The sequence below is a fragment of the Hypanus sabinus genome, chromosome 7 (genome assembly GCF_030144855.1).
Source record: "Hypanus sabinus isolate sHypSab1 chromosome 7, sHypSab1.hap1, whole genome shotgun sequence".
Taxonomy (NCBI): domain Eukaryota; kingdom Metazoa; phylum Chordata; class Chondrichthyes; order Myliobatiformes; family Dasyatidae; genus Hypanus; species Hypanus sabinus.
The window spans coordinates 61053864-61080714 of record NC_082712.1 but is presented as its reverse complement, the minus strand read 5'-3'; the positions used below and the strand labels follow the sequence as shown (position 1 = coordinate 61080714).

The 26851-nt window shown below is 42.7% G+C and overlaps 2 protein-coding genes across 3 annotated transcripts in view; one reads left to right on the top strand and one right to left on the bottom strand.

Annotated features, from left to right (window-relative positions):
* Window positions 1–18337, bottom strand: part of elp1 (elongator acetyltransferase complex subunit 1) — a 91532-nt gene extending 73195 nt beyond the window's left edge. The window contains exons 1-4 of one of the 2 annotated variants that reach the window (XM_059974769.1): window positions 18143–18337; window positions 16817–16974; window positions 8068–8220; window positions 7212–7293 (exon numbers count right to left, since the gene is read on the bottom strand). In XM_059974769.1, coding sequence (XP_059830752.1) covers window positions 7212–7293; window positions 8068–8220; window positions 16817–16966 — 385 coding nt within the window. In that variant the 5' untranslated portion in view covers window positions 16967–16974; window positions 18143–18337. Of the gene's footprint in view, window positions 1–7211; window positions 7294–8067; window positions 8221–16816; window positions 16975–18094 lie in introns of both variants that reach the window. The other variant, XM_059974770.1, reaches the window with a different exon arrangement.
* Window positions 17760–26851, top strand: part of tbc1d2 (TBC1 domain family, member 2) — a 69099-nt gene continuing 60007 nt past the window's right edge. The window contains exons 1-3 of the mRNA XM_059974773.1: window positions 17760–17828; window positions 23670–24082; window positions 24785–25184. Coding sequence (XP_059830756.1) covers window positions 24786–25184 — 399 coding nt within the window. The 5' untranslated portion in view covers window positions 17760–17828; window positions 23670–24082; window position 24785. The remainder of the gene's footprint in view (window positions 17829–23669; window positions 24083–24784; window positions 25185–26851) is intronic.

Sequence of the window (26851 nt, the reverse complement as noted above, 5' to 3'; positions counted from 1 at the left end):
AGTGTGAGTTTTGGGGGTTGGGGGACAGGGGAGGGAGGCAATAAAGATAAAGAGGGCAGTGGGGTCACTAGGTAACAAGGGAAGCAGCTGAAGGATTACAGGTTTAATTACTTATTCAAAGCATTTGATCCTCAGTGCCACATAATTTATTATAATGATCATGTAATCACCTCATCCCTTGCTAACCCACCCTTCTCTTAGATTTTGCTCGAAGTGCTTTATAGTTATTGAAAAGCAATATGGCTCTTCTGCGTTTGGCATATCATGAAGAATCTGGATTGAAGAAATTACGTTATATCCAGGCCCTGCCCATGCATTATTGCCATTCACAGTAATACAATGTTAGGTAATACAATTCCCATACTCTAATCACAGTGATGTGACTCCTGTAAATTAGGATAGGGCATTAAATGTGGTAAGGTTCACAGCCTGCCCTTTCAAATGGCCTTGACTGCATTTATCAACTGCACAGCTCAATCAAAATATCACTGTCCCACTTTATGCACCTTCGGGCAGAGAATCAGGTTTTGGCTGAGCAATGCTGACATCATAACTCTCATCAAAAGGTGAAAAAGCAATGAAGTAATGGATAAACTCTTCTTGGGCTTCCAGCCAAGTACAGGTATTGGTTATAACCGACATTTCTATAAAAAAACTCCACCATCAGGCCTTGGGCAGATGCTTACCCCTCCTCCCCCAACACCCAGTCAGGGTCACGTGAAGCCATGAGAGCAGGTGGTGGATGGTTGTATGTGAAGCTGATGTATATCACAAGTCCTGGTTATGTGACCATTGATGCCAAGCAGACAATCTCTAACAAGTACTGATAATGGTTGGGGTCACCCACCTAGTAAAGACCCTGCCCAGAAGGCAGCAATGGAATACCACTTCTACAGAAAAAAATTGTCAAGAACAATCATGGTCATGGAAAGACCATGATCACCCACATCATACAACACGGCACATAACCAACAAACTAATGTACATATGCTCTAAAATTGTCCATTAAAATAGTTCGTACTGTAATTAAATTTTATTTATTTGTAACATATATTTCAATAATTTCTGCAATTATTTGTCACTGCAAATTTGTCATTGAATTTGCATTTCCTATTTTTTCAGTGTGCTTGTAAATCAAACATTTGCAGAGTTTTTATCCAATGACTGGAAAGAGAGAGGAAGTGCTGGGGATGTGATCTATGAACCAAGAGGACAGTATCCCAAAAGAGTTTGGGAAACACTGGGCTAGATTGTTCTTGGAGTAGGTTAACAGCTCAGCACAAGGGCTTGAACTATGCTGCATTATTCTATGTTTTATTCTATATGCCGAACAGAAAGTACTAACACTTTAGGTTTTTGCCATAGGACAATCCTCTCATCCCAGGCGTGATTTCACCAACATTCCTTTCAACTGCAAAAATATTTGATTTTTAAACTCTAACTACCAAGAAAAACAAATATGCCATTTACTTTAATAACTTCTTGTATCTGTAGGTCAAATTTTTTTTAATGCAAAAATCACATTTCACCCAGACCCTCTTGATTCCACCTTTGCATAACCTTTATCAACATTAAATGTCTTCCCCCCAAACACCTGACCTACCTATATCCTGTTGCAAAGTCTAAACCTTTTCATCAGAGATTTCCCATCTATTTTTAAATAGCATCAACAAACTTGGATATCAAAAAGCTGCCAACAACACATGCATGAATGGAAACCTGGAAAGATACACTATTTACTAAGGAAGCATGGGAAAAGAGCTGGGCTGCTAGTCAGATTGAAGCTGGGGGGCTTTAGGGTCCCTCTGCCTACCATCCTACTAGCTAATGTGCAAGGTAGATTATCTTAAAGGGAGACTCACCTACTGCAGGGAGATGCAGAACTGCTGTGTATTCAGTTTCACCGAGATCTGGCTCTCCCCTGCCACCCCCGACTGTGCCATCCGACCAGAGAGATTTTCGATCCATCGGATGGACCGCACAGCATCTTCGGGCAAGATGACGGGGGGTGGTGTCTGCCTACTGATCAACACTACGTGGTGCTCGGACACAGTGGCATTGACAAGTTCCTGCAGCCCGGACCTGGAACATCTGTCGGTGAAGTGTTGTCCCTATTATCTGCCACAGGAATTCACCTCGGTCATACTGACAGTGGTCTACATTCCCCCCCAGGCAGACGTGGTGTGTGCTGTGAATACACTGTATGCAAATATCAGTGAACTTGAGACCAGGTATCCGGAGGCTTTGCTCATTACAGCTGGGGACTTAACCAGGCCAACCTCAGAAAGGTGCTGCCAAAGTTATATCAACATGTCTCCTGCTCTACTAGAGGCCTGAATATACTTGACCACTGCTACACAGCAGTGAAGTATGCCTACCGTTCCGTTCCACGACCACATTTCGGAAAATTGGACCATCAGGCCATATTCCTCCTCCCGGCTTACAAACAGAAACTGAAGCAGGAGGTCACGGTGTCAAGTGGTGTCACGTTGGACAGAGGAAATGGATGAAGTCCTCCATGACAGCTTTGAATCGGTGGACTGGTTAGTATTCAAGGACTCGGCAGCTAACCTTGCCTCAGCTGTCACGAACTTTATCTGGAAAGGCACAGAGGACTGTGTGTCTCACAAGACGATCTGGGTATTCCCGAACCAGAAACCTTGGATGAATTATGAGGTCCAGTCCCTTTTGAAGGCTAGAGCTGCGGTTTTTAGGTTCAGGGATACCAGTCGCTACACGGAATCCAGGCGTGAACTCTGGAAAGCCAGTGAGCATGCCAAGAGGCAATATCGTGCCAAGTTGGAAGCCCAGGCTAACCAGAGGGATGCCAGTAGACAATGGCAGGGTCTAAATGAGATCACTGGGCACAAAGGAAAGGCTGGGAATATCAATAACTGTAGTGCTTCTCTTCCTGACAAACTTAACGTATTCTACGCAAGATTCAAACAGAAGAGGAGCATACCACCCCCTCCGGATGAACTGGACCTGGTGGCATCGAGATTCATTGTCACCGAGGAGGATGTTAGAAGGGCCTTCCTGAAGATAAATCCAAGGAAGGCGATGGGCCCAGATGGCGTCCTGGGACGGGTTCTCCGGCCCTGTGCAAGTGAGCTAGCTGGAGTGTTTGCTGACATCCTTAACTGCTTCCTGCTTCAGTCTAAGATCCCTTCATGATTTGAGAAGGCAATGATAATCCTGGTACCGAAGAAGAGTAAGGTGGCATGCCTGAATGACTATCAACCTGTGGCTCTGACATCAATTGCTATGAAGTGCTTCGAGCGATTGGTTATGGCACAAATCAACCATAGCCTACCGGTCAACCTCGACGCTTTGCAATTTGCCTACCAGAGCAACAGGTCAACGGCAGATGCCATCTCTCTGGCACTACATTCCTCCTTAGAACACCTGGAGAATAAAGACGCATATGTAAGGCTCCTTTTCATCGACTACAGCTCTGCCTTTAATACCATCATTCCAAATAAACTGATTTCTAAGCTCTGGAACCTGGGTCTTGGCACTCAGATCTGCAGCTGGATCTTCAGCTTCCTCACAGAGGACCCAGGCTGTAAAAATAGGGGACAAGCTCTCCTCTACAATCACTCTGAGCACCGGTGCCCCACATGGCTGTGTACTCAGCCCCCTGCTGTACTCACTGTACACTCATGATTGTGTAGCCAAGTTTCCATCAAACTCAATATATAAATTTGATGATGACACCACAATTGTAGGCCGTATCTCAGGTAATGATGAGTCTGAGTACAGAGAGGAAATCGAGAACCTGGTGGCATGGTGCGAAGAAAATAACCTATCCTGCAACGTCAGCAAGACAAAAGAATTGGTTGTTGACTTCAGAAAGAGTAGTGGACCACACGACCCCATCTACATCGGTGGTGCGCAGGTGGAACAGGTCAAAAGCTTTAAGTTCCTCGGGGTCAATATCACAAATGACCTGACTTGGTCTAACCAAGCAGAGTCCACTGCCAAGAAGGACCACCAGTGCCCTTACTTCCTGAGAAAGCTGAATAAAATTTGGCTTGTCCCCTAAAACTGTCACTAATTTTTATAGATGCACCGTAGAAAGCATTCTTCTAGGGTCCATCACAACCTGGTATGGAAGTTGTCCTGTCCAAGATCAGAAGAAGCTGCAGAAGATCGTGAACACAGCCCAGCACATCACATAAACCAATCTTCTGTCCTTGGACTCACTTTACACTGCATGCTGTCGGAGCAGTGCTGCCAGGATAATCAACGACATGGCCCACCCAGCCAACACACTTTTTGTCCCCCTTCCCTCTGAGAGAAGGTTCAGGAGCTTGAAGACTCATACGGCCAGATTTGGGAACAGCTTCTTTCCAACTGTGATAAGACTGCTGAACGGATCCTGACCCGGATCTGGGTCATACCTTCCAAATATCTGGACCTGACTTGCACTACCGTACTTTCCCTTTTCTATTTATGATTTATAATTTAAATTTTTATTATATTTACTATTGATTTGTACTCCAGGGAGCATGAAGCGCAGAATCAAATATTGCTGTGATGATTGTACGCTCTAGTATCAATTGTTTGGCGACAATAAAGTAATGAAGTATAAAATATCTTGCATGCTGGCCCCTCCTCCAAGTCATTAAAATAGTAAATAACTAACTGCCAAGGACAGATCTTGTGACAAGTGTCGTTCCAGATTGAAACTATTCAACTTATTCTGATTCTGCATGTCATATCTCAAAGTCATCCGTCAACTTTGTTAAAAAACCAGACTAACTTGGTTTGCTTGCATTGAGCTTCTCTCAATGACTAGCTCTTTCTTGATTGTAGAACCCAGCATTTTCTCAACAACAGATGTCAAGGAAACACATAAAATGCTGGAGGAACTCAGTAGTTCAGGCGGCACGTATGGAAAGGAATAAACAGTTAATGTTTTGAGCCAAGACCCTTTATCAGGACTGGAAAGGAAGGAAGAAGACAGAATGGTGGAAGAAGATTAGGAAATCAAAGAAATTAGAAGGTGATAGGTGAATGGAAAGGTAGGTGGGTGGGGTGGAGGGATGAAGTGAGAAGCAAGGAGGTAATAGGTGGAAAAGGTAAAGGGCAGAAGTAGTAATTTGATAGGAGAGTGGACCATGGGAGAAAAGAGGAGGAAGGGTATCAGAGGGCGGTGATTGGCAGGTGAGGGGAAGAAAAGAGGCAAGAAGGAAGCCAGAATGGGGAAAGGAAGAGGAGGGAATATGGGAGAATTAACTAAAGTTAGAGAAATCGACGTTCAGGACATCAGGCTAGAGGCTACCCAAATGGAATATGAGTTTCTAATGAAGGGTCTCGACCTGAAACATCAACTGTACTCTTTTCCATAGATGTTGTCTGACCTGCCGAGTTCCTCCAGCCTTTTGTGTGTGTTGCTTAGATTCCTAGCACCTGCAGATTTTCTCTTGTTTTGAATACAAGGTGTTGCTCCTCCAACCTGAGAACGTCATCATCGTGGCAGAAGAGAAGGCCATGGCCCAACAGGTCAGAACAAGAGTGGGGATGGGAATTAAAATAATTGGCCTTCAGGAAATAGTGCTTGTTGCAGACAGAGCGAAGGTGCTCACAAAGCAGTTCCCCAGTCTCCATCAGGTCTCACAGAGGTTGAGGAGGCCACATCAGGAGCACCGGATACAGTAGATGACTTCAACAGACTTGCAGGCCAAGTGTTGCCTCACCGCGAAGGAGCCCTGAATGGAGGTGAGGGATGAGGTGAATCGGCAGGTGTAACACTTGTCCCACTTCCAGGGCCAGTGCCAGGGAGGAGATGAGTGGGGAGGGACAAACAGTATCATAGAGACAGTGATCCCTGCAGAAAAAGGCGAATTGTGGGGTAGTAATGAGTTTGGTAGTAGGAACCCGTCAAAGATGGTGGAAGTTGTGGAGATGTTAAAATAACTGCCTGCAGCTTCTCACTTTTTTACTCCCTCTTGTCTTGAATAAGGGCTTCATGCTTGTCATTTTCCAATCTACTGGAACTTTCCTGCAATTTGGTGAGCTCCAAAAACTTCAACCAATTATGTTTGATTTGTTTATAGATACAACTCTATAACAGGCTCTTCTGGATGAACAAACCATGTTGTTCAATTACACTCAGGTGACCAACTAGCCATATGTCTTTGGAACGCTGAAGGAAGCTGGAGCCCTTGGAGGAAACACACGTGGTCACGGACAGAACATACAAACTCCTTATAGAAAGTGGTGGAATCAAACATGGGTCACTGGCACTATAATAGAATTATGTGTTTATAATCACTGCAACCACTTCCAATAAAACTGTTGAAAATTGGCCACTGGGTTCTGGTTCCTGTCTTTAATTTCATTAGCTTATCCAATACATTGTTGTTTTTTAAAATTAGGATTGTTAGCTACCAAAACAACTCATAAAACAAATGAATTGGTATATTCTATCATTTATGCATCTTCTTTGAGAAATTAGCGTCTTCAAACTTTGCCACCACTCTGTGCCACTAAATCAGGACAGGTGAAGCCTTTTGTGTCTGTGTGTTCACTGCATATTTCTCATGGCACATGGCAGGAAGTATAGATACCTGAAGTCCCACACCATCAGGTTTAAGAACAATCCCCTTCAACAATTCGATGCTTAAACAAATTGACATATTGCTAATTACTATAGTTTAGCAACACTATGACCATTATACCCCAATTTTTTTTTGTTCTAATTGTGTTTTCTAGTGAAAACTAATGATAAATTTATATGGTGTTTATGAAAGATGCATATATGATGCTACATGCCTGTAAAGCTGTTGCAAGTAGTTTTCTTTGACTCTTTGCATACATACTTGTGAATTTAACAATAAATTTGACTGACTTTGATCCTGTCACCATTCCTTTCACAGCCTTGCAATGTCTAAGGTACCAATACTGTTCAAGTGGTGGTCTCTCACTCATTTCTAATTCTCAGTACTCTTCCATCACCGCTAAAAGCTATTGCTTTGACTAAGCTTTGGGATGCATGCCCCAATAGAAAACATAATTGGGAATCAAATTCTGCTTAATTATCTCTTGTTGCTTAATAGAACATTTTGCTATATTTTACAAAGTTATTGCATTGTTCAGCTTCTACAAATGGGCTTAGGAAGACATATATTGACCAAGTACGATAGCAAGGGAGATTGCCTGCTCTTTATTAAACATTAATTTTTTAAAAATTGACCTGCACATACGTGTGGTAAGTACAACCAATTCCTGGTCTGGACTCCAGCTCATCCCACTTAGTCCGCTGTCGACACTGCCAACGCATTCCAGCTAGAAAAATTTACAGAAACTCAATATTAAGGAAAAACAGTTTTATTAATATGTGCAAGCAACATCTGTATTCCTTATGTTTCTCCTCATAAGATCCACACTAATCCAAAATCAGGAGCATCACAAGCTAACCTCTTGTTACAGGACTCATTGATTATAAGCTCAAAACTTGTCATTCTCTTCCAATTTCCTGAAGTTCACAGACTTTCATTATCATCTTGTGTGCTCTCATCTTAGAATACACCCACACTTGCCTGTTCCCATATTTCTAATCTCCTCAAACCTATTATCTTCTGGTATGCTTACATCTGCTAATTCTGACTTTGCACGCATCTTACATTTTCATCCACTAATGTGATATCCACTCCTTAATATTGAAACTATTTCACTCATCATCAATTCTTTTCACTCTTCTCTCCTCCTCTGGGGTGCTATTTAAAACCATTAAGCATCCTAATTCACCCTTACTAATCTTACTTTGGCTCATTGTCAAATTTTGTCTGGTACTGCTTGGCTGAAGCAAGTTGTACACTGAAAACACGTATGAAATGCAAGGAAATGTCCTGTGCTATTTGTTTCCTGCTGAGGAAGCAGTTTTTGCCCCCCAATTACAATAAAATTCCTCATAGGATGTAATTGACTAATGAGAATGAGTTATCTGAGTGTATGCAAAAAAATGCATTTAGTAAGTACAGTACATGCCAAAGGAACACTATTACCCCCTGCAAGAATATCATATGTATGATATCAAGAATATCATACTTCAGGTTTTACCTGATTTGTGCTTGGAGTATAAAGTATAACATCTCCAGATGCAGTGGCAATGCACACCAATTCCTGATCTGGTAGATCCTCAATACCAACAATACACCCAGAGCCATCTTCAGGGAGATACGCTTCTTCAACCAAAGACACCTTGTTGACCACCTGAAGAAGAACAACAAACAAGAATCAGTGAATAACCTTGCCAAAGGTAAACTGGATTAAAATGGTTCAGCTACTGGGAGCCAAACTTCCAGTGTCCCTGACAACTATGTGTGGAGGAAGTGTGTCCAACTGCAGCTTCTGGCAGACCGCATTGAGCGCCTGGAGCTGCAATTGGATTCATACTGGAGCATCCGCGAGGCAGAGAAAGTCATGAATAGCACGTTCAGTGAGTTGGCCACACCACAGGTGAAGGCTACAAAGGCAGAAAGGGAAGAGGTGGCCACTAGACAGCGTAGCAGTAGGCAGGTAGTGCAGGAGTCCCCTGAGGTCATCTCCCTCCTAAACAGATATACTGTTTTGGATACTGTTGGGGGAGATGTCTCATCAGGGGAAGGCAGCAGCAGCCGAATTCATTCCACCGTGGGTGGCTCTGCAGCACAGGAGGGAAGGAAAAGGAGTGGGAGAGCTATAGTGATAGGGGGTTCGATAGGCGTTTCTGCAGCCGCAAACGAGACTCCAGGATGGTATGTTGCCTCCCTGGTGCAAGGGTCAAGGATGTCTCTGAGCGGCTGCAGGACATTCTGGACTGGGAGGGTGAATAGCCAGTGGTTGTGGTGCACATAAGTACCAACGATATAGGTAAAAAATGGGATGAGGTCCTACAAGGTGAATTTAGGGAGTTAGGAGATAAACTAAAAAGTAGGACCACAAAGGTAATAATTTCTGGATTACTACCAGTGCCACGTGCTAGTCAGAGTAGAAATAGGAGGATATTTCAGATGAATACGTGTCTTGAAAAATGGTGCAAGAGGGAGGGATTCAAATTTCTGGGGCATTGGAACCACTTCTGGGGGAGGTGGGACCAGTATAAACAGGACGGTCTGCACCTGGGCTGGACTGGAACCAATGTCCTACGGGGAGCGTTTGCTACTGCTGTTCAGGAGGCTTTAAACTAATGTGGCAGGGGGATGGGAACAAGTGCAGAGAGACAGAGGGGTCTAAAATGAGGGTAGAAGCAAAAAGTAGTAAGGTGAAAAGTAAAAGTGGCAGGCAGGCAAATCCAGGGCAAAAAGCAAAAAGAGCCACTTTTTAACATAATTGTATAAGGGCTAAGAGTGTTGTAAAAACAAGCCTGAAGGCTTTGTGTGTCAATGCGAGGAGCATTCCTAACAAGGTGAATGAAATTAATGTGCAGATAGTTATTAATGAATATGATATACTTGGGATCACAGAGACATAGCTCCAGGGTGACCAAGGATGGGAGCTCAACATCCAGGGATATTCAATATTCAAGAGGGATAGACAGGAAAGAAAAGGAGGTGGGGTAGTATTGCTGGTTAGAGAGGAGATTAATGCAATACAAAGGAAGGACATTAGCCTGGAGGATGTGGAATCGATATGGCTAGAGTTGCAAAACACTAAGGGGCAGAAAACGCTGGTGGGAGTTGTGTACAGGCCCCCTATCAGTAGTAGTGAGGTTGGGGATGGCATTAAACAGGAAATTAGAAATGCGTGCAATAAAGGAACAGTAGTTATAATGGGTGACTTCAATCTACATAAAGATTGGGTGAACCAAATTGCTAAGGGTGCTGAGGAAGAGGATTTCTTGGAATGTATGCGGGATGGTTTTCTGAACCAACATGTCGAGGAACCAACTACAGAGCAGGCCATTCTAGATTGGGTATTGAGCAATGAGGAAGGGTTAGTTAGCAATCTTGTCATGCGAAGCCCCTTGGGTAAGAGTGACCATAATATGGTGGAATTCTTCATTAAGATGGAGAGTGACATAGTTAATTTAGAAACAAACATTCTGAACTTAAAAAAGGGTAACTTTGAAGGTATGAGACGTGAATTAGCTAAGATAGACTGGCAAATGATACTTAAAGGGTTGACGGTGGATATGCAATGGCAAGCATTTAAAGATCGCATGGATGAACTACAACAATTGTTCATCCCAGTTTGGCAAAAGAATAAACCAGGGAAGGTAGTGCACCCATGGCTGACAAGGGAAATTAGGGATGGTATCAAGTCCAAAGAAGAAACATATAAATTAGCAAAAAAAAGCGGCACACCTGAGGACTGGGAGGAATTCAGAGACCAGCGGAGGAGGACAAAGGGCTTAATTAGGAAAGGGAAAAAAGATTATGTGAGAAAGCTGGCAGGGAACATAAAAACTGACTGTAAAAGCTTTTATAGATACGTGAAAAGAAAAAGATTGGTCAAGACAAATGTAGGTCCTTTACAGTCAGAAACAGGTGAATTGATCATAGGGAACAAAGACATGGCAGACCAATTGAATGACTACTTTGGTTCTGTCTTCACTAAGGAGGACATAAATAATCTTCCGGAAATAATAAGGGACCGAGGGTCTAGTGAGATGGAGGAACTGAGGGAAATACATGTTAGTAGGGAAGTGGTGTTAGGTAAATTGAAGGGATTAAAGGCAGATAAATCCCCAGGGGCAGATGGTCTGCATCCCAGAGTGCATAAGGAAGTAGCCCAAGAAATAGTGGATGCAATAGTGATAATTTTTCAAAACTCCTTAGATCCTGGATTAGTTCCTGAGGATTGGAGGGTGGCTAATGTAACCCCACTTTTTAAAAAAGGAAGGACAGAGAAACCAGGGAATTATAGACCGATTAGTCTGACATCGGTGGTGGGGAAAATGCTAGAATCTGTTATCAAAGATGTGATAACAGCACATTTGGAAACAGGTGAAATCATCGGACAAAGTCAGCACGGATTTGTGAAAGGAAAATCATGTCTGACGAATCTTATAGAATTTTTTGACGATGTAACTAGTAGAGTGGATGGGGAGAGCCAGTGGATGTGGTATATTTAGATTTTCAAAAGGCTTTTGACAAGGTCCCACACAGGAGATTAGTGTGCAAACTTAAAGCACACGGTATTGGGGGTATGGTATTGATGTGGATAGAGAATTGGTTGGCAGACAGGTAGCAAAGAGTGGGAGTAAACGGGACCTTTTCAGAATGGCAGGCAGTGACTAGTGGGGTACTGCAAGGCTCAGTGCTGGGACCCCAGTTGTTTACAATATATATTAATGATTTAGACGAGGGAATTAAATGCAGCATCTCCAAGTTTGCGGATGACACGAAGCTGGGCGGCAGTGTTAGCTGTAAGGAGGATGCTAAGAGGATGCAGGGTGACTTGGATAGGTTAGGTGAGTGGGCAAATTCATGGCAGATGCAATTTAATGTGGATAAATGTGAGGTTGTCCACGTTGGTTGCAAGAACAGGAAAACAGATTATTATCTGAATGGTGACCGAATAGGAAAAGGGGAGGTGCAATGAGACCTGGGTGTCATTGTACACCAGTCATTGAAGGTGGGCACGCAGGTACAGCAGGCGGTGAAAAAGGCAAAAAGGCAAAAAGGAAAAAGGCATTCATAGCAAAAGGATTTGAGTACAGGAGCAGGGAGGTTCTACTGCAGTTGTACAAGGCCTTGGTGAGACCGCACCTAGAGTATTGTATGCAGTTTTGGTCCCCTAATCTGAGGAAAGACATTCTTGCCATAGAGGGAGTACAAAGAAGGTTCACCAGATTGATTCCTGGGATGGCAGGACTTTCATATGAAGAAAGACTGGATCGACTAGGCTTATACTCACTGGAATTTAAAAGATTGAGGGGGGATCTTATAGAAACATATAAAATTCTAAAGGGATTAGACAGGCTAGATGCAGGAAGATTGTTTCTGATAGTGGAGAAGTCCAGAACGAGGGGTCACAGATTAAGAATAAAGGGGAAGCCTTTCAGGACCGAGATGAGGAAAAACTTCTTCACACAGAGAGTGGTGGATCTGTGGAATTCTCTGCCACAGGAAACAGTTGAGGCCGGTTCATTGGCCATATTTAAGAGGAAGTTAGATATGGCCCTTGGGGCTAAAGGGATCGGGGGTATTGAGAGAAAGCAGGTACAGGGTTCTAAGTTGGATGATCAGCCATGATCATACTGAATGGCGGTGCAGGCTCGAAGGGCCGAATGGTCTACTCCTGCACCTATTTTCTATGTTTTTATGTTTAAACACCATGTTGTGAAATCTATAAACTAGACACAAGGGCAGCAGATGTTCCTCTTTTGCAGGAGTCCTTATTCATCAAAATGGAGTGCTATTTCTGATTTAATATAAATCAGAATGGAAAGCTCCATGCCCACAGCAGAGAAACCCCTTTAGTTTCCTAAGTGAGAAATTCTAATATTCATTTTCTAGAGATTGTGTACCTGCCAGCATGTGTAATGGCCAAATATAATCACCCTTCCATTCAGTATTGTCACATTACCCCAAACGATTAAAAACTGACATCACTATAATTTGGAGACCAAAAAAAAATGCGGCAAGGAAGAAGTACCAATAAACATAACACAAAGTCCAAAAACTAAACATTTGCTGCACCTCAAAAGCTTAGTGCGCTAAAGGCTATTGGTTGTATGTACATAATTTGCCAATATCCATAATAGGTATCTCAATAAATGCCGATTGTTTTCCAGTTTAAGCAAAATGGTTTTCTCTTCTGCAGCATTATTTATGCCACAACTAAGAGCAATAGAATATAGCACAAGAACAGGTCCTTTGGCACACAATGTTGTGCCTAATTCATTAAACTAGTAACTGAACACCTAATTAAACTATAAACATGAGGAAGTCAGCAGATGCTGGAAATCCAAAACAACACGTCCAAAATGCTGGAGGAACTCACAGCATCTATGAAAATTAATAAACAGTCGATGTTTCGGGTCGATACCATTCTTCAGGACTAATTAAACTAGTTCCTTCCCTCTACAATCTCCATATCTCTCCACTTTCTGCACATTCATTGGCCTACTTACGAGCCTCCTAAATGCAAATCATATTTGCTTCTTCCACTGCCACCCCCAGCAATGCAATCCAGGCATCTACCAACCTCACTGTAAAAATCTAGCCCTGTGCATCCTATTGGAACTTATCCCTCAGTGCCCTCTACTATGACATTTCAACTCTGAAAGATAATGGCTGTCTGCTCTATCTATGCCTCTCATAATCTTACAAGTCTCTAACCTTTCAGCCTCCGCCAGTTCAGAGAAATCAACCTACTTTTTCCAGCTTCTCCTCTACCCACCAGGTTCAGGAACAGTTATTACCCCTCAACCATCAGGCTGTTGAACCAAAGGATTCACTCAACTCAACTCCACTAACCCCTTCACTGAATTGTTCCACAATCAATGGACTCACTTTATGGATTCTTTATCTCATGTTCTCGATATTTATTGTTTATTTATCTACTATTTTGTTTCGTTTTGCATTTGCATAGTTTGTTGTCTTTTGCACATTGGTTATTTGTCAGTTGTGTTGGATGCGGTCTTTCATTGACTATCGTATGCTTCTTGGATTTACTGAGTATGCCTGCAAGAAAATGAATCTCAGAGTTGTACTTTGATAATAAATTTACTGTGAACTTTGAACTAATTCAGGCAGCGTCTTGATAAACCTCTTCTGCTCTCTCTCTGTATCCTTCTGATAATTTGGCAACAATAATTGAATGCAATATTCCAGATGAGGTTGAACTAGAGTTTTTTAAAGCTGCAACATTAACTTACAGATTCTTGAACTCAATACCTGGACTAATAACAATAAGCATGTCAGACATCTTCTTTACAACTGCATCAATCTGTGCAGCCACTTTCAGGGAGCTATGCACTTGGACCCTAAGATCCCTCTATGCATCAACAATGTTGAGGGTCTTGCCATTAACAATGTACTATCCTTTTACGTTTGATCTCCCAATGTACATCTCACATTTGGCCACTTTCAACTCCACGTGCTATTTTTCTGCTCACATTACACTTTATAAATACAGTGGATTCTGGTTAATTGGGACACATGGGGACCAGATACATTCTGGCCCAATTAAGCAGCTGTCCCAATTAGAGAATGTCATGGAAATAGTTAAAAAGGCATTTAAAAAAAGACAAACTGAGTAACAAATTATGTATCTAAATGAAATACAGAATAAATTAGAACCCTATCAATCCTACTACTATACTATAAAAATGTGTATTACTTCCTAATAATCAACGGAGGATTATGCTCCTCCATTTGATTAGCTGTAACTGAACAAAATCAACAGACGCTAGAGCTGATAACTCATGACTGTTTCACGATGCAGCCTTATATAATCCATTTGACGATTTCATCCTACAAATCTCCATTTTCACTGTAACATTCAAGATGACTGTTGATAACTCTGCATTCTTCACAGTTTTTAACTTGAAGTAGTGAAATAATTTCATTTTCAATCGCAGCCTAAATGCTTGAAACTGCAGTGAGCAGCAGTTCTGACTTGTCTTGCTGCTTATTTCTTGCCAACTATCAGTGACAAAGATCACTCGTTTTTAACACAAACACATGCAACTAATGCTATTTAAACACTGTTCACTCCAAGCAGTGTGCAGTGTCTAACGACCACAAAGTTCATGTGTCTGATGTCAGCCAACATCCCGTCTCTGAATGTGAACAAAAGAGATGGTTGTTGACTTTAGAAGGGCATGGAGCGACCACTCCCCGCTGAACATCGACAGCTCCACAGTGGAGATTGTTAAGAGCACCAAATTTCTCGGTGTTCGTCTGGCGGAGAATCTCACTTGGTCCCTCAACACCAGCTCCATAGCAAAGAAAGCCCAGCAGCGTCTCTACTTTCTGCGAAGGCTGAGGAAAGTCCATCTCCCACCCCCCCCATCCTCATCACATTCTACAGGGGTTGTATTGAGAGCATCCTGAGCAGCTGCATCACTGCCCGTTTCAGAAATTGTACCATTTCAGATCACAAGACCCTGCAGCGGATAGTGAGATCAGCTGAGAAGATCATCGGGGTCTCTCCTCCCACCAATACTGACATTTACAATACACACTGCATCCGCAAAGCAAACAGCATTATGAAGGACCCAGCGCACCCCTCATACAAACTCTTCTCCCTCTTGCCGTCTGAGAAAAGGCACCTAAGCATTCGGGATCTCATGACCAGACTATGTAACAGATTTTCCCCCAAGCCATCAGACTCCTCAATACTCAGAGCCTGGACTGACACCAATTTACTGCTCTCTACTGCGCTTATTGTCTTGTTTATTATTTATTTAATGCCTGCACTGTTTTGTGCACTTTATGCAGTCCTGGGTAGGTCTGTAGTCTAGTGTAGCTTTTTTCTGTGTTGTTTTTACATAGTTCAGTCTAGTTTTTGCACTGTTTTATGTAGCACCATGGTCCTGAAAAATGTTCTCGTTTTTACTGTGTACTGTACCAGCAGTTAAGGTCAAAATGACAATTAAAAAGTGACTTGACTTGACTTGTTAGTTAGAGACCACTTGGCAACCTCTCCTGCCCTAATTGAGTGTCAGAGTCCCAAATAAATGAAGGGAATTCTGGCTATTTTCTCAATTAATTTTTGTTCTTTAAGATTTGGCCCAAATAAGCAGCTGCCTCCATTAACTGTCAGGCCAATTAACCAGAATCCACCGTACTTATAAACTGTACTATCGGAAGCATCATAATCAATCAGTACAGATCAAGATTCCACAATAAGCAATGTGATAAGTGCTAGATTTTTTTTTTAGAGCTAATGAGGGATAAATATTCTCAAGACATCAGGGAGAACTCCTTCAAAGTAGTGCTAAGAAATCATAATGCAGTTTATTTCTTTACTATTGGAAACTTCATATTTAGCAAAACCTAAGCTAGGTTAGGAAAGCAGGAAAAACATCTTATTAAAATTAAATTTCACATGAATGTGGCACCTCCAATACTTTATTATTAGATTATCAACCGAGATTGTAGGAGAGATGGTCATTAAGCTCTAAAATAGGACTGGAACCTGAAATTCATTGATTCATGTAAGAATATAACCACTGAGCCACAGCTGAGACAGTTGTCTTTTTTCGGATGTGTCCAATAATAAGAAAACATCTTTTAAGTTCATTCAGATCTGGTTCAGAAGTAACACCTTATATTGGTGGGGGGGGGGGGTGGTTTGATTCCCATTTCAAACCTTAACATTTAATCCAATTCTGTACCAATGGAATTTTGCATTGTTGGAACTAATATTTTAGACGAAATATTAAACCAAAGCCCTGCACATCCTCTCAGACCAGTGCCAAAGATTATTGCACTCTTTAAAGAATGACTCATTGTGACAAAAATTTATCATGTAAACATCACTGGAAAACAAGACAATCTAGTTCTATATCTTGCAGCTGTTTGGGAGAGATTATTATGGAAGCTGGCTATTGTACAGCCCATGATAAAACAGTGACTATAGTTCAGCCATAATCATGGGTTAAAAAGTCCTGAGGTTATGAAATGCAGTTTATAAATGCAAGACCATAAAAAACAGGTTTCAGATTTCCTTATTATTGCCAACATTGCTTATTATTAACTTGTTGGGCTATAAATAACTAAATTAACATCATTCATTAACGTACCTATTGAAGATATGCCTGGATCTGAGAAACAGGTGTACATGTTTGTAAAAATGCCTTTTTCCATTAAGAATGGGTATTAAGAGAGTGAATTGCTGAACTAGAATCTATAAGCATTAAAACTTATAATACCTGCTCCGTATGTGGATCAAGTTCAGTGATTCCCACGTTCGATCCCACCAGCACTATTCCAGTATCCGTACGAATGGTCAGACACTGAGGGACTCCCAAGCACTGCCATTTGCTGCAGTGCAGGCTTTGCAGTAATTTCAGATTACGCATAGCAGATGCTATGAAGGTGTCACAAAACAAACAAGGAAAAATGTTAATTGATCAATGCAATCACTATCCAGTGATCAAACAAACCAGAATCATATCTAAGCAAGCAGCACAACTATTAAAGAAGCAGCACAGGCATTATAGAACAAATGGCCAACTTTGGCTGAATTTTTTAAAATAAAGAATTCAGTAGCACAGGGGCCATTTGTGTGTTTTCTGTCCAAAACTGACCAAAGTGTATCCCATTTTCCCAAAGCACAGCAAACTTTCTCTTCAAGCATTTATCAATTTCTGAATGAAAATTTCCCAATGAATCTGAGTCAACTCTCATGGACTGTAGTTTAGGATCTTGCCACGGCCAATTCATGGGCTTGTGCTTGTCATAAGGAATATATACTTGGTAGATAAAACACATTAAGGAAGAGGAACACCTCCTTCTTGCTGCAGGTGTGGTGTTATATCTCACTGACGTAAACATCATACGGGCCACTTGATAACCTACATGCCTGCTGACACTTTTGAACGGACTCAGGGACACGGAAGGCAACACCTTGGGCAGATGAGAGTGAAATGAAATACGCAGGCCGACTCAAGAGCTTAAATTTGTGCAAGATGACTTGGCGCTGCTTCTATAGCTGTCCTAAATCAGCAGCTCAATTTTAAACTGCCCCTTCCAGCCTCCCTGAACGAACTGTCTCCGGGTTGGCTGAGTATCAGGGAATGATACTGATGCAGCTTGTTGCCGGAGGAGAGGGAGGACGATGATTATATTTGGGGGGGGGGGGGAGCGCTCAAGTGACTGGAACGGCGCTTTGGTACTTGGAGGAGGAACAGAACCGCGACAAGGACAACCAGTGCCGCAGAAGTAGGCTGATCGGATGGAGGAACATAAATAGTTATAAGGAGGGCGAGTAAAGCTGTGTGGAACTGTGTGTGTGAGGGGGTATTTAGGGCTAGAAAGTGGGGGAGGGGAGAGTGGAGGAGATCCACGGTCGGGAGGGGGACACAGGGGCGATCCAGGGCCGGAGAGGGGTGGAGGTCTGCTGTCCACCCACCGCGCACGATTCCAGGCCCTGAAACCAGACGGCACCGACATGCACAGACCGACAGCTCTCCCCTCAGCCATCCCACCTCATCCCTCCCGTCCTCCCGCTGCCAACAACAGCCATCTACGCACACCTCGTCCGCTCCGCCACCGGCCCTCCGCCACACGTGAGTCGCCTGACCTCTGACCTCTGAGCGGCCGTCCAGCGCCCCCTGGCGCCCGGAGGACTCGCTGGTCATTCCTCTCGGACAAGGGGTTCCTCGGGGTTCCAGCTCGGTCTGCTTCACGCTCTGACCCGGTTTCTGAAGCCAATACTCTGCTGCAGGCGGGGCAGCGGTTGCTTGAGATGCGTTGTTTAATAATTGGTTTAATATTGCCACATATACCGAGATACTGTGAAATGCCACCCATACAGCAATACATAGTCATAGTGAAGTGCTGCACAGCACAGAAACAAGTCCTTTGGCCCTTCTAGTTCATGGCGAACATGGGGGTAGAACAAAGGGGAAATAGTAACAGAGAGAATCGCAGAGAGAATTCTGTGTAGGTAGACAAATAATATGCAAGAGCAATGACTAGGTAGATTGGGAGATCACAAGTTCGTCTTTATAGAATAAGAGGTCCATTCAAGAGAATTATAACAACAGGATGAAACTGGTGGTAGTTCACAGCCTCCACTCAACACCACTTTGTCATTCTGTCCTCATACCTCATGACTTCTAAGTCAAATATCTGACAGTCTTCACCTTAAATTTATTAAACGGTTCCACCTTTGAAGAGTCAGATCCTTTTTCTTGGAGAAAGTCTTCTGATCTTTATGGTAATGAACAACCCCTTATTCTGAAGCTGTGCCAACCAGTGGAAACATCATAGTTATTGAGTAATACAATGTGTTGCCATTAGGAAGAAGGTACAAGAGCCTTAGGACTCACCCCACCAGGTTTAGGAAAAGTTACCACCCCTCAACCATCAAGATCTTGGACAAAGGGGAAAACTTCATTTAACTTCCATTGCACCATCATTGAAATGTTCTCACAAACAATGGACTCACTTTCAAAGATTCCTCATCTCATGTTAATTATTTATATTATTGTCTCTTTGCATTTGCACAATTTGTTGTCTTCTGCACTCTGGTTGAAGGCCCCAGTTGGGTGGGCATTCATTGATTCTGTTATAGTTACTATTCTATAGAATTGTTGAGTATTCCCACAAGAAAATGAATCTCAGGGTTGTATATGGTGACATATATGCACTTTGGTAATAAAATTTACTTTGAACTTTGATAAACCCTTCAGCCCATGAAATCTGTACTGAGAACCAAGTACACATTTCTACTAATCCAGCCTTAATCCTATTGTCCCCACTTCTCTACAGATTTTGCTGCTCATCCACATGTTTGTAGAAATTTGCTGCAGCCATTTGGCTTACCAGCCAACATATCTTAGGAATGTGGGAGGAAATTGGAGCACCTGAAGGAAACCCTCACAGTTACAGGGATAACACATGAACTCCACACAGAGAGCACCCAAGGTTAGACTTACTGGAGCTGTGAGAAAGCAGTTCTACCAACAGTACACTCTTCCTTTTGCCATCCACCTCATCCGTCCTCTGCAGAATCGTGTAGGCTTCAATAATACCACCTCTCACATTTATGTAAATTCCACTGAGTGGAAGAACGAATGCATAATATTTCTTCATACATGAAATCTTTCACCACAGAGATCAAGCCTGTGAACCTTCTTTGCACTGCCTGCAATCCAAGTACTGTATATTCTTCCTTAAATAGTCTAAAACAGAATACTGCAACTGCACCTCTGCCTCCAAAGATGGTAGAGGCAGATCATTTAAGGTGGATATAGATAAATATTTTAAAGATTGAGGATTTGATAGCTATGGGAAATGAGTACAGAAGAGGATTTGAGGAGAGCACTGATCAGCCATAATCATGTTGAATGGCTTAAGAGCCCAGGTTGCTTGCTCCTGCGTCTATTTCCTTATGTTCTTGTGTGTCTTTTCTCCATAGTAGCAGGATATAGTTGCATTTCTTTTTAACAGTAAAGCTCAGCATTATTATTATGCTGCCTGAAGCTTCTATGTTAGAAACTGTTGATGTTTTTCCTGTTCCACTTTCAGTTTGTGCGTAGCCGACTACATGCTAAATTAAAACTGCTGGAGATTAAGAACAACAGGAAGACAATACAGCAGAAATCCAAAGCAGCACACACAAAAAACTGGAGGAGCTCAGCAGGTCAGGTAGCATGTATAGAAAGGAATAAACAGCCAATGTTTCAGGCCGAGACCCTCCCTTCTTCAGGACTAGGAAGGAATGGAGACGACACCAGAATAATAAGATGGGGATGGGAGAAGGTGGCTGGCTGGATTTTCAAGGCAATTCTGAAAGAGCAGTCTGTTGTTCTCGACCTGCTTGGGTTTGAACTAAAGAAAAAGAGCTATGTTGCTCAATTTAGGAATGTTTTGTCAGCCAATGAGGATAGTGGAAGGGTCGAGAGAGCGCGGGACAAAGAGGTTTTAGGTGACGGAGGCTGGTGTGGGTCGAGGTCTCTGTTGGTGGGAGTTGGGAGAAGGCAGGAGGGAAGATGGCTGAGGATGCCGTCCCTGTTGCACAAGGTGCTTTGTGTAGATGAATGGCTTCGAGGAGGATGGACCAGTACTCGTGTGGGGGTTTCGAATGACCTTCGGAAGGTGGTGTGCGCTTTCACGCAGACCCTGAGTCCATCGCGTGAGTTATAGACAGCTTCAAGACGAGCTCCAATTTATGTACACATTTGGACTGGGTTAACTGTAATGGGTCCTTTTTTTCCCCTTTTCTTTTTCCTACTAACGGTTCGATAAAGCCGACTTCTGTAAATATACTTTCTTCATAATTGTATGCAGTATGTCTGTTATTTCTTGCTGACAGATACTTACATGGGGGTAGTAAGTGACACAGTATTCACACAGATCGGGGTTTGAGTAGGCGAGAAATCGCACCTCTAGCGTTTTGTGGGACACAAGTCATATCGACCGTAGACGTACGGAGTTTGAGAAAGGTGAATTTCTCACCGCTGAGTCCAGTGGCTGTTGGCGAGCGGTTAAGAAGCCGCATCTCTAGAGACGCTCAGTAAAAAAGGGGTTCATTGCTTTAAAAAAGTAGAAGAGCATTTCCTATGCTGGTAGACTAGTGTTTCCTTAAATTAACATTTAGTGGTTTGTTGTGCCTTAAATCTCGTTAAAATAAATTACACTGTTCATGCAAACAGCAATCCTATTTTGTCAATTGTACTTTGCACAAACTATTTTTGTCTTACATCTCATGCAAACTCGACAACTACACCATCAAAAGACTTTGTAGTTCTGCATCTCCTTTCTAAGTACCTTAAGTTAATGAACCACTTTTGAAATTACTGCTGTAGGAAATGTGGCAGCTAATTTGAGCGTAGCGAGATCCCGCAAATAGAAGTATAAAAATAATTCTCATTTCTGCACCTTAGTTTTACTAAGTGGTAAATGTTCAACAGGTGATCAGGAAAAATTCCACTGATCTCCTTTGAAATAGTGTCAAGGGATCGTTTAAAACAGCAACACGCACAAAACTCAACGGGTCAGGCAGCATTTACGGAAATGAGGTTGAGACGCTTCATTGGAACTTGGGGGGGAGGAGATGCCAAAATAAAATTGGGGGGGGGGGGGGAGAGGAAGGAGGACAAGCAAGAAGGTGATTGTTGAAGCCAGGTGTGTGGGAGAGGGGAGTGAAGTAAGAAGCTGGGAGGTGATGTGGAAGAAGCAAAAGCTGGAGAAGAAGGAATCTCATAGTAGAGGAGGGTGCACCATGAGAAAGGGTAGTGGGAGGGGGTACAGGGGGAGGTGATAGGCAGGTGAAGAGAAGAGGTAAGAGGCCAGAGTGGGGAGTTGAAGTAAAGGGGGAGGGGAGAGGAGAAAATTACTGTAGTTGCAGAAATCGATGTTCATGCCTTCAGGTTGGAGGCTTCTTAGACAGAATGAGAGGTGTTGCTCCTCCAAACTGAGAGTGGCATCCTCCTGGCAGAAGAGGAGGCCATGGACTGATACGCCAGAACAGGAATGGGGATGGGAATTACTTGGTTGGCCACTGGGAAATTCTGATTTTAGGGATGGAGTGATGGTGCTCCTCCAATCTATGCTCCAGATACAGGCGACTACCCCAACAGATTTGCAGATGAAGTGTTGCCTCATCCAGAAGAAATGTTTGGGGCTCTGAGTGGAGGTAAATGGGCTGGTGTAGCACTTCTGCCACTTGCACTTGTATGGATAAGGCCAGGAGGGACAAATGAACAAGGGAATCGTGGAGGAAGCGATCCCTGCACAAAGTGGAGAGTTGTGGGGGGGGGGGAGATAAAGATGCGTTTGGTGATAGGAACCTATTGAAGATGGTGGAGTTTGTGGGGAATTATGTGTTGGATGCAGAGGCTCAGGGCTGGTACGTGTGGACAAGAGGATCTCTATCCCTTTTAAGGTGGCGGGAAGATGGGGTGAGCTTGGAGGAAAGAGGAAGGGAATCCCCGTTCTTTGAAGAAGAAGGATACTGCTGAAGTATTGACAGGGAAAGATGCAACTTGGGAACAGATGTGGCAGAGAAGAAGGAACTGAGAAAAGGAAATGACATTTTTACTGGAGACGGAGTGGGAAAGGTATTGTCAAGGCAGCCGTGGGAATTGGTGGATTTCAACAATATTGAAGTTGTAAGTAAATTTATTATCAAAGTACATACTGTATACGTCACCATATATAACCCTGAAATTCATTTTCTCATGAGTAATCACAATAAATACAGGAAATACAATAGAATCAATGAAAGACCACACCCAACAGAATGGGCAACAACCAATATGCCAAAAAAACAACAAACTGTGCAAATGCAAAAAGAAAGAGGAAAAAGGAAATAATCCTAATAATAAATGTGCATTAAATATGGAGAACATGAGATGAAGAGACCTTGAAAGTGAATTCATAGATGGTGGGAACATTTCAGTGATGGGTTGAGTGAAGTTATCCTCTCTGGTTCAAGAGCCTGATGATTGAGGGGTGAACCTGCTGGTGCAGGTTTTAAGGCTCCTGTACCTTCTTCCTGATGTCAACAGTGAGAAGGGAGCACAACCTGGATGGCGAGGATCCTGAATGAGAGATGCACTTTTCCCTTGACAGCTGTAGATGTGTTCAATGTGGGGAGGGCTTTACCCGTGATGGATTGAGCACTTTTTGTAGGCTTTTTGCTCCCTCTCCCCTGTTCCCCTCCAGCCGTCCTCTCTCCTAAGATCCAACTATCTCATTTCCCAAACTTCCAATGGAATCATTCCCCAAGGTCTCCCGCGGCTTGTAGGAGGGAGAACCACACCATAAGTATCTGGCGTCACCCTTTTGGCCCATCTATCCCCTTTGTGGATACACTGCAGTTTCTATCCCAAGTGCACGGACCTTAATGAAAACCACTGGATTGTGTTTCCAACATTGTTAGATTCTGACATCATACGCATACGGAATAAAGATACCGAAGCAACACACGCACAAAATGCTGAAGGGACATTTTGTGGGTGTTGCTTTGGATTTCCATCATCTGCGCATTTTCCAGTGATTGTGATAAATATGCTGAAGTTTGGTTTGAACTTGTTTATATTTTTTTTGCAGGGATAATGTGCAAAATTTCGCAACTGTTATGTAACAAGTTAAATTGCGCGGTAATTGCGGCCAGATTGGTTCAACCTTTGATAATAATTTCCGCATTATCAGCCAATTGCCTCTTTCGCGGAAATGCGATGCAAACTTGGAATGTTGCTTGCCACGGTCTAAGTCAAGTCTTCAGCAGTGCGTGTGCGCGTCTGCTGTTCTAGTGTTGGAAAAAGATAAAGACAGCAGCTGTTTAAGGAAGTCGATTCTTCATTATACTCCACCACATCTAAAACCCCGAGCCAAACTTGCACTGGTATGCTCGGAATCAACGTCAATCCTGGCGGTTGGCTGTTACTGACTTTCCCGGGCGTGGAGAGAAGGAAATTGCTAAATGCCTGACTGATTTTTGCCAGCGTACAGTTCGAATACAGGTAAGGCCGATCAGTGGAAGTAAATGTTAATGGTGTTCATGAGTTTAAAAAGCTTTTAATCTAATAAGGAATCTGTCAAAGTGAGTGAGATGTACCGACCCAAATGGAATGGCGTGAATGGAATGTTGAAGCTTTTTAGATGTGTTAAGCTATGCATCTGTATTCTGTTAAATCAATCTTGTAATTAAAAAAAATTGCGTATGTTACTCAGATCGTCCCAAAGCGCTTTACTATTAATGAGTGTTGCAGTGCGTGGCATGTTTTGCGCAGCAACGTGCCCGTATAATGCTTCGTTACGCTGGTCGAGGATAACTCAAGGCGGCGAGAGCTCCCCTTAACCTTTGGCATTATATCGTCGTTTTTTTTTTGGCCACCTGTAAGGGAGAATGGGAAACAAATTTAACATTTCATCTCTGAAACACCTCTAATGGTAGTCCCCTTTTCTCTCAGTACCGAAACGCTCCCATGTTCTGGAATGAGACTTCAACCCTCGAACTTCTGTTTAAGAAGAGAGACTGGCATTTTCATAGCATCTCTCTCAGGTGGCAAACAGACTATGGCAAACTGCATAATACAAATGTATAAAGGAAATGTTTTTAAGTAGTGCTTTAGAAATGATATCTATTGCCTGGTGCTTTGTATGTAGATATATACAGTGTTTGCAGAGTGAATAGTATTTTCATTGTAGACCTGTGATTGCAGGATGGCAGATGAATTACAAGTGGGAAGTGCCAGCAAATTGGAGGTGTTAACATTACCAGAAAACTCACCTGTTGAGAAAGAAAGTGATAATGTGTATGATGAAACAAATGAAGCGGAGGACTTGTCAAACTATTTGAAATCTCTGAACGAGGGACAGGCACAATCCAGAAAGTTATGTGGATACCTCAACAAGCTGGGAGGCAAAGGACCACTCAAAGGCTGCAAGACCCGTTGGTTTGTGTATGAGCCAAGGAAATGCCTTCTGTATTATTTCCGAACTGCCCATGATAGCACTCCATTAGGCAGCATGGATTTATCAAATGCCGCCTTCAATTTTTGTCTGGAAGCTGAGGAAGGAACCTTTGAAATCAAAACTCCAGAGAAGGATTATACTCTGAAGGTGAGAGCCAACTTAATAGAGGTTTGTTATCTGCTGGACTGTGATATCAATTCTGTACAATATGAAAATCAATGCTTGAAGTATTTTTAATATAAAAAAGTCCATTTCCCTTTTTATATGCTCTGTTTTGTTCACAGACTAAGTTTCAACCAGCTGCTTTATTTTATCAATAAAGGTTATCTTTTGATAGAGATTTAAATAATGTAATTTGAAACAAATTCATTAGCATTTAGCATCTCATGGGTAAAAGTAAGGTACCAGTGGGTTCTACCCCTTCACCTCAGTCCTATTTTTTAAAAAAATGTGTATTATTGGTATTGTAAAATATTTATTTTGCTGTCCTTCTTGGTTTCCATACTCATGGTTTGATTTAAAGTAATTCAAATATGTATTTTAAACGGACTTGTAAAAATTCAGCAGATTCAGCAATTTGATGTGCTTTCACTCCAAAATTCTGGAAAAAATACCAGTTTTTGACCTTTCCTTCAGTGCCAAACTTTTATGTGGGAATTTTGGCCGAACTGCTTACTAACTTTGGTAAAGCAAATGTGTTATAAGTAGGGCGCAGATGAGGAGATACCCTCTGCCCCACTTTGGCCCATCTGAAGAGCCGATCTGCGGTAACAAATAGTGAAAATATGAACGGGTGACCTCAGAAAGTAAGACATGGCATGGTAGTTCAGGATGTCAACACATGACTGGGCATGGTGGGGTGCACAAAGATATTAACCCCATGCAGTAAATAGACTCCTTCCCTACCGAATGCAGAATGGGATAGTACAGCTGATCTGACAATGTGGTGTGGAATTTGCGATTGAAATCGATTCTTTACTTTCCTATTTGATCAGGTAATTGCTTTTGCAGGGTGGGTGGAAGTATTTCTAAAGCATAAATATGGTGGGTTCATGATTGATGGAATTACAGTTTTGATTCTTTGATGTACAAAGTAAAGCCTGGCTGACCTATTTACAAGGTTTAGTCATCATTTCCTGAGAGAACCTACTGCAGGAGCAATAGCAACTTTATTCTCTGGTGTTTGAACCACAACTAATTTTCTGCAATGTGTGAGTTTGCTTTTTCTTTTGCACTTTGGGTATGTGCACAGATCTTGTGATCTCTGCATGGAGGAGAATGTCAAAGCATCTTTCAAGAGGGTGAACCCAATGGTGTACCTGGCAGAGCACTGAAAACCTGTGCCAACCAGCTGCCTGGGGTGTTTAAGGACATCTTCAACCTCTCACTGTTGCAGTTGGAGGCTCCCTCCTGCTTCAAAAGGGCATCAGTCGTACAAGTGACCAAGAAGAACAGGGTGAGCTCCCTCATCAACTGTGGCCCTGGAGCACTCACATATTATGTGATGAAGTGCTTGGTTAGAATTAACTCCTGCCTGAGCAAAGACCTGGACCCGCTACAATTTGCCAACTGCCACAGCAGGTCTACAGCAGATGTAATGTCGCTGGCTCTCAGCTTGGCCTTGGATCACTTGGACAGTGTCAATACCTACGTTAGACTGCTGCTCATTGATTGCAGCTCAATATTCAACACCATTATTCCCTCACGACTAGTGAACCAGCTTCAAACCCAGGGCCACCAAACCGCCCTCTGCAGCTGGATTCTTGACACACTGTGAGGCTAGGCACAGCTCAAGTGCCATCTATAAATTCACC